The 8555-nt window shown below is 52.9% G+C and overlaps 1 protein-coding gene across 1 annotated transcript; it reads right to left on the reverse strand.

The window, feature by feature from the left end:
- Nucleotides 1–4585: 4585 nt before the first annotated feature.
- On the reverse strand, nt 4586–8421 carry Arl4c (ADP ribosylation factor like GTPase 4C). The gene has a single exon (XM_023722289.1). It carries the CDS (start codon nt 8153–8155, stop codon nt 7577–7579), a length of 579 nt encoding a protein of 192 aa, XP_023578057.1. The 5' UTR covers nt 8156–8421; the 3' UTR covers nt 4586–7576.
- Nucleotides 8422–8555: the final 134 nt, after the last annotated feature.

Below are 8555 nucleotides of genomic sequence, written 5' to 3' on the forward strand. Positions count from 1 at the left end.
GAAGAGATGCAGTCTTTGGTGTGAAAGGATCCTGGAAGAGCTGCGGGCACCCTGGACAGGCACCCGCTGCTAGGAGGACAGACTGAGGACACACTCCCGAAGCACGAGGCGGTTTCCCCTGAACAAGCTCGAGGTCACCAGGTATTGGGGGCCAGACGCAGCTCTGTCTGGCACCTCAGACCCCTGGGAGTCTGTGGCTCTCAGCTCCTCAGAGGGGTGGAAACATGGAGGGGGACCTCGTCCCTTCAATCTTCCTTCTTTCTCTCTCACTACACTGGTAAGAATCAGTGGCAAGGCCCTGACTCAGATTGCAGGGGCGGGCAGCGGGAGAAGCACATGAGTGTGAAGGTGGCAGAAGAAACTCCACCTGAGAATGAAGGGGACCAGTGTGTGAGGGTGCAGGAAGGGCTGGCTACTGGCCTCTCTAGAGACTTCTCATCACCCTCTCTGAGGCACCCAGGGGCTGAGCAGAAGCCCTGCCAGGCTGTAAACTAGGTGTGGTGTCACATGCCTGTAGTCACAGCACTCTATAGAGGGCTGGAAGCAAAGGGCCACAAGTTCCAGCCCAGCCGGGGCAATTTGCTGACTCAGCAAAAGGCCTTGTCTCTGAAAAGGAGGCTGGTGGGGTGGGGTGGGGTGAGGGTGCCTGTCGGAACTTAGGTTCTAGGTTCAAGCTTTCTTTTCTTCTTCTTCTTCTTCTTCTTCTTCTTCTTCTTCTTCTTCTTCTTCTTCTTCTTCTTCTTCTTCTTCTTCTTCTTCTTCTTCTTCTTTTTTCTAGGTTCAAGCTTTCGTACTGAATGAAAAACAGATTCTGCAAAAGTGAAGCCAAAAACAATCCCAGACGGCCACTGCTTCTGAGAGATGTCTCGGCTTTTGGACAACAGAAATCTCATGTGGCAATGCTGCGCTGGACTCCAAGGCCTGCCTGGCCGGCCACCCTGCATGGGGCTGAATGGATACCTTTATCTATGATGAGAGGAGGCTCAAGTGCCTCTCTCTCTCTCTCTCTTTTGTTTTTGTTTTTGTTTTTTTGTGGAACCGGGGATTGAACTCAGGCCCTTAAGCTTGCTAGGCAAGCGCTTATTCTACTGAGCCATCTCCCCAGCCCCAAAGAACTGAGCTAAGAGGCAGGCCCCCTCAAGTACCTCTCTTGATGGTTAACGGTGATTCACTGCCTAGAGTAACAGCCCTCGGAGGACAAGCATGGTGGCAGAGCCATTGCCCCAGCCTCTGCGGAGCAGAGCATCCCTGATAGCTATGACGGGTGTCACAACTTCCCCAGGCATTATTTTTAGTGCTACTTTTTCTGTGCTGAAGACATCATCCTGCCCTGCATCAAATTACATGGCAAGGCAGCATTTCCTACATGTAACAAAGGATGCAAACCTGTATTTATGACATAAGCCAAGGCAACTGCCACTGCCTACTGGGCCTTACCCAGATGGCTTTTCAATTATACATGGAAATGGTGTTTTTTTTTTCAGGGAGATGTGACAGGCGAAATGAATGGCTCAAGGAGTTACTGCTTAAGGAAATGAAAACAATCAGGAGGAACCATTAAAAAATTGAGAATTCTGCAAAACTCTGATGGAAGGCGCTCACTCTCTGCAAGAGCCCCTTCCTGGAAAGCCTCACACATGCCCAGGTCTGGATTCTCACAGGCAGAGAGGCATCATCCTGAGGGAAGCTTCTTCCGTGTCCCCTGTGAGCCGCAGTCTGCTTATCAGTAGAATGAAGAGCGAGAAACTCAGCGGCGGCTGAGCAGGCAGAGCGGGGCCTGGCGAGGTCACTGAGGAGGCAGGAGCTGCATCCCCTGTGTGTCTAGACTTGTTTCGCTGGCTTGCAGGCTGCAGGCTGCTCTGCCACGCGGTGCTTTCCCATCTATGACCTCATTTTGTCTCCAAAACAACCTGAGGTGGGGCAGGGCAGTGAGCCTCAGCCTCCAGGGATCTGAGGTCCAGAGAGATTGGCTGCATCGTTTCGCATGAGCCACCAGCCCCTGATGCCCATGTGCAGAGGATGGTGCCTAGGTAAAGCAGGGAGGCTGGGCCCTGCTGCAAACAAAAGAAGCCCCTGGGCCAGAACTAAGGGAGGGTGGAATCAGATGCAGGGCATTTTTGCCTAGCCTGTGAGGCACAGCATGGGGCAGGCACGTTGGAGTCCTGGAAGGGGCGACAAAGGCAGGGCTTCGCCCGAGGGTGGCAGTGCTGGGCAGGGGCGTCAGTGCCGGGCAGTGGTGCCAGCCTTTCCTCCTCTCAGGGCCCCAGTTTTCTTGCACTGTAGACCCATCCAGGTGCAAGAGAAGTGGGCTGGGTGAGCCGGGAGGCCCTCGGAGCGCAAGGGGCTTGGGGTCTGCACTGTGCACCACCCCAGCCCATCACAGAGGTTCTCTTCACCTCAGTTCTCCTCCTCTGAAAGTGCAGAGAGGTGTGGCTGCACATAGTGACCCGCATTGCCTTGGCCACCTGCAGGACGACACGGAGGAGAAGGTGGTATAGACCTGGTTGTACCGAACAAAGTCATTTCAATTCAGGAACACGAACAAGATACATGTCCTCCCAACCTCCTGCTAAACACGACTTTAAAAGCATGCGTGTCCCCTATTGCTTCACACTGCACACCCGGCTTTGTGCACAGCACATTCCCAGGGCCCCACTTATGCAGCCACCCTCACCCACCCCAGACAGTGACTTCAAGTTGCAAACTTAGGTGGGGCTCAGCCATGCTGCCCCTTCACTCTTACTTCTAAGCTTGGGGAAAAATCAGGCTCCTGTCTCAGAAACCCTCAAACTGTAACTTCCCATGGGAAATGGGCAGCCCTGCCTGGGTGGCACAGAATGTGCGCAGCGCCCCTGGATTAAAGCTGTAGGGAAGGATGAGGAGCCCCTGCAGGCAGCATGCTGGGTTTCCCTCCTGGCAGGCAAATGCCAGGTTTTGGGCATCAGGCCTCCTGAAGGAGGCAGGGCAGAGAGGAGAGAGCATACTGAGTGGGGCAGGAAAAAAACTGTGGAATCCAGGATTTGTACTCTTCCTTTTTTCAGCCACCTAAAAGCTTTGTCTTCCTGCCCCTTGGCCATAATTTTGCCTTTCCTTGCTCCATATAACAGTCCACAATGCCGGGATGGATGGGCTGTTTCAGGCTCTGGAGAGGAGTGTACAGGGACAGAGCCGCGAGGCAGAGGGCCCAGAGGAAACCATACAAAAGCAAGCTCAAGACCTTGAGGGCAAAGTTCAGCCTCGGGATGACAGGGTGGCAGCAGCTCAGGCCTAAACTCGGCTCCTCAGCTGCTCAGTCAGGTGCGGCCATCTGCGGCCATCTATCTGGAAAGCAGGACGGACGACGGTCAGTGAAGTCTTGAGCACCACCTGGCTTCTCAAGAATTTGTTAAAGTTAAATTGGGTGGCACATAAATAAAGTTTCAGTCTTTCTTTCCCGTATTTTTACTTACAGGGTGCCATCATGGTCCCTCAATTTTTTTTTTTTTTTTTTTTTTTTGAGAATTTGGGGGTTTTAGTGCCTTAAAAAAGCCATTTGTGTCTCTTTGAGATGTAATCTGGCCCTTACCAGCTCCAGCAGAAGGTGAATGAGAAAGTCAAACCTTCTTTTCTAAATAAAATTTCTGGGGGCCAAGAATGTGGCTCAGAGGCCCAAGTGCCTGCCTGGCAAGTGCAAGGTCCCGAGTTTGATCCCCAGTACTGCAAACCAAACCAAATCAAACAAACAAACAAACAAACAAACAAAAATGATGTGCCTAAGCAAAACTTCTAGACTCACAAATATATTTGCCAGTGTCTCTGTTTCTGTGTGCTACAAGCTGAGGGCAAAGGCTCATCTCACGGTAGAGCCTGGAAGAACCACGTCATGACTGTTCTCACTTTAATGAAGCAACCACTTTCTGTACACGATGCCTGTCTTAGTGTACAGTCAGCCCACAGTCGCCTGCCTCTGATGTAGGGACACCTGAGCTCAGTGCACCCCTCCTCCTGAGGGTCCCCCAGCTGATGAACTTGTCACCCTCCACCCGGTGCTCCGGGTGCCCACACAGCACAGCTGAAGGTCCTGTGCATTCTGGCCCATCACCATTTTCTTTGCAAAGTGGATACTCCCCAGTGCATCCGGAGGGCACAACGGCCTACCATGTTGCCCGAGACAGAGGGCTCACATCGCGGAGAGCTTCTGGTGGGCTCCGCTGACAGGCACCACCCTGATGCTGAGCAACTCTGTAATGACTAATACTGACCAGCGCAGCCCTGGGGTGTGTTTTACATAACCAAGCATTATTCGTGACATGCTTAACAAGTCCGGATATTTTTAATAAACCCAAGTACTGCGGTCCTTCTGCTGCAGGCTGTGTGGCACCTCCACAGGCACAAAGGAGGGTGCCAGGCACGGGTGACCAGCTTGGATGCAGGCTCCTGCATGAGCCTCCACGTTGACCATTAAAGGTGGCCCTCGACACTGGCACCAACAGATCAGAGGACAGAACCCACCACACTCCATCCTCACCCCTCGCCCTGCAGAGGCCTGGAGACAACAGCAACACTCAGAAAGGTCAGCCACAGAATAGGTCCTCAATGGTTGATTGTATAAATAATTTATTTCTGTTCACAGCATCATATATGCATTATAAAAGGGGATGGAAACAAAAGAAAGACCGACACAGAGAATTACAGCAGTAAAACAGAAAACTGGGACCAGGGGACAGTTCTGACACCACAACAGGGAAACTGTGAAGGGAATTGTTCTGAGACAAAGGTGGCCTCCCTGTGTCTATCAGAAAACATTTCTACAGCTCACTTAGGGAGGCCAGCTTCCGGTGTGAAACCCATCCCATCACCAAAGGGCAGAAGGCACAGCCAATCACTGGCTGACAAGAGGGGACTCCCAGGGTGACTTTCTCTGAGCTTCCTGTTGGGTCAGAGATGAAATGGGCTACTGGTAGGTCAAACATTACAGAACTCAACCTAGACTCTTTAACCATTAGTTGCTACACCACAGGGCTCTTGACTCACTGCACAGCTACTAACAGTTGACTGCACCCTTAGAAAGTGATAATGTGAACAAATGAAAATAAACCGTCCTGCATCAGCGTTGAAGCACGACAAGATCTGAACCACTACCTGGAGCCCAGGCATTGTCTGCACAAGAAGGTTACAGTATTTGGCATCTGCAATGTCACAAAATAAATATATTATTCTCTCAATAGCGTGGAGCTACCAAAATGTCAAAGTGCTTAAGAAAATGTTACATGTGAAGAAAATAAAGGGAGATGGATATTTTTAATAACTCTATACAGAATCTTCAGAGATGGGACCAGCCCATGTAGAAGTCAGTGAGTTGCTGTCGATGTGTAAACTGAAATCCTACAGGCTTTTTTCACTGTTGAGCTATTTTCTCTACTGAGTTTCTACAAAAAGACCAGCACTGGAGGGGTACCAAATACGCTGACAAAAGAGGAAAGGAAGATGGGCTGCTAGATTTCTTTTTAAAAATCTCCTAAAAGATTTGAGTTGCAGGCAGGAAGCCAGAATTTCTGCTTCTGGGTTTTGAATTGTCAGCGTAATGGACGATGCGCACGGGCTTGGGCTTTGGCCCTCTCTCTTGCTCAAGTGTAACCACGTCCGCTTCCTCTAGGCCTCCTTTGCAAATAAATGTGTAACTGTGTGTGTGTGTGTGTGTGCTGGTGGGAGGGGTCAGAATTCTACCTGGAGACATGAATTGAGGGAGGAAATTAAAAAAAAACCATCAAAGCCAGTTGCAAGTTTACCTTTTGATACTATGTTTCAGGGTAAATGACAGATTCCACAAAACCAAGACTCAGTCCTGATTATAAAGGATTTTTTAAAATTACATTATTAAAAATAGGTCTTTATTCTTCTCTCATTTTATCTATTTTCCAAAGCCTTTTTCAAGTAAACTGTGAAGTGCCTGAGGCCCAGCGAGCATGACGTCACATGCCTGCCCCTCTCTCTCTCTCTCTCTCTCGAGCACCCCCTGTTCTCATTTGCCCAAAGTGCTGGCTGGCTGCGGGGCCAGTTCCCACGAGAATGAATCCAGGACTTCATTCTTAAGCTTTCCCTTTGCTTCTAAATCCATGTAGTGAGGTCGGCTTTTGCTACAAGGTGGGGTTTTATTTTTTTGGCGCATGACATCAAATACTCTTAAGAGACATTTTGAATGAAATACTCAAACCAGATAGGCCACATGGTGAGCTACATTAGAAATCTGAACATGTTGCCACTAGCGGCATCAAGAAACAGAAAAGGGTAGGGCCAAGAAATGTGTTTTCTTGAAGTGACTACCTTTAAGCTGAGGAGTCATTTGTAAAGTCGCTTTAAGGATATGTTTGAAAACCCATCACCAAGCGGTTAGCATTACAAGAGACATCCCTTACTCAAAAAAAAAAAAAAAACCACCCCAAAAATCCCAAACAATCTTGCAATTTAGCACACATCTGTGGCTAGTGTGCTCTCCCAAACCCAAACCAAGGAGTAGGCTAAGAGATTTGAAAATTCCACATATGGGTCTAGGTATTTATGCCGGCTGATTATACAGTATAGAGGCCTCTATAACCATGTACACGCCCCATCCAGCATTTATGCTGAGTCTTGCCCTTTAAGCACCTCTGACTATTCTGCAGACAGTAAATGTATCATCTGCCACCACCTCCAACAATTTTTTGCTCTTAATTTTTATTGGTCTTTTGTGTGATAATGACCTACACATGGACAGGCTCCAGGCCATCTGGAAGAGGCCTCTTTCCAGCAGCAAAGCAGTTCTCAGCACAGGTCTTCTGCAGCCACCACAAAGCCCCAGGCGAAGCGCATCCTCCTCGCAGCGATTCCCACTGAGGCCCGCAGCACAGCGCCGTGGCCCCGGCTGCCCTGCCGCATGGTCCCAGCGGTCCTCCGATGGCCCAAACCACCGTTGGTTTGGGCCCAGAACAGAACAAATGAAATTTCAACAGGGGCCTGCCCCGTGACATAAAACGTATTCCGCCTCCACAGCCTCTGAATGTAAGGAGCAGTCCTCCACCAGCACCCCCGCCCCCATCGCCTACCTGCTCCCCGTAGGGGACCCCAGGGTTCTGGGGACTGCAAGCCTCGGGCAACTCACAGGTGATCTCCCCGCGGGGGCGGGGCAGCCTTAACTTCAGGCCTCGCCGGAGCAGGAAGAAATCGCTTTTGTCTCTGTTATCTGAGCTCTCCACCTGGGGCCAGAGGGCGCGCAACAGGATCTGCACGTCCACTTCTCTTGGGTCCCCCACCCCATCCGAAGCTCCGGGCGTTCAGACAAAAGGTCCCCTGAGCTGGTGCAGGGAGGGGGCGGGGCAGGTGGAGAACAGGGCTGGTAGATGAGTCTCCACGCCAGGGTTAAAACACACCAGTTCTGCGTCTGGGTAGAGACTGCGTTTTACAAATTCGAAGCATCGCTTTGGTTCGCTGCCTTTGTTCGCGGGCGCGGGTTGTCGCTCCCCATCCGCCCATCTGTCCATCCATCTATCAGTCCATCCATCCATCCATTCATCCACCCATACTCTTTTGCCTGGATTGCTCCCCCACGCCGCCCGGCGCATTACCGCTTCTTCTTCTGCTTGAGGGACTTCCTGCGTTTCAGGATCATCTCATAGAGCTTGTCCATGCCCTCGGTGAGGCCCTCGCCGATGATGGCGCAGGCCGGCTGGACGTGGTAGGTGGTGGCCGGGATGAGCTCGTGCAGCGCCAGCTGCTTCTCGATCTCTGCCACCGGCAGCGACTTGGGCAGGTCCTGCTTGTTGGCGATGACCAGCAGCGGCGTGCCCTGGTTCTCGGCGAACTTGGTCACCTTGTGCAGCTCGGTCTTGGCTTCCTCCAGCCGGTCCACGTCCACCGAGTCCACCACGTAGATGATGCCGTCCGTGCAGCGGCTGTACGACTTCCACAACGGCCGCAGCTTCTCCTGGCCGCCCACGTCCCAGAAGTGGCAGCTGATGCCCTTGGCCGTGCCGTTGCTCAGCTTGATCTTCTCCGTGTTGAAGCCGATGGTGGGCACCGTGTTCACGAACTCGTTGAACTTGAGGCGGTAGAGTACGGTGGTCTTGCCGGCCGAGTCCAGGCCCAGCATGACGATGTGCAGGGACTGGAAGGCCGAGATGTTGGAGGAGATGTTGCCCATGGCTCCTGGCGGGGGCGCGGGCCACTGCGGCTGCGGAGGGCGCCGCCCCCGGCGGTCACTGCGCGCGGCCCTGGCGCCGGGTCACACCGCGGGCATCGCGTCCCCGCCGCAGCTTTTGTCTCCCGCCAAGCTGCCTCCGAGCCGCGGCGCAGGGTGCTCGACCGACCGGCGCCCTCCCTGGCTGGGCTCAGTGGCGGCTCTGTGCCCGGCTCCTGGCTCCCGGGTTCCCGGCTCCCGACTCCCGGCTCCGGCTCCCGGCTCCGGCTCCCGGCTCCGGCTCCGGCTCCGGCTCCGGCTCCCGGCTCCCGGCTCTGGGCGGCGCCGCCCCTGCTCCCGCTCCCGGCGCGCCTCGGAGGGCAGCGTCTCTGCGGCGCGGACGCTTCGCAATCCCCGCAGTCAC

Source organism: Octodon degus, unplaced genomic scaffold (genome assembly GCF_000260255.1).
Source record: "Octodon degus isolate 3935 unplaced genomic scaffold, OctDeg1.0 scaffold00089, whole genome shotgun sequence".
In the NCBI taxonomy this organism is placed as follows: Eukaryota; Metazoa; Chordata; class Mammalia; order Rodentia; family Octodontidae; genus Octodon; species Octodon degus.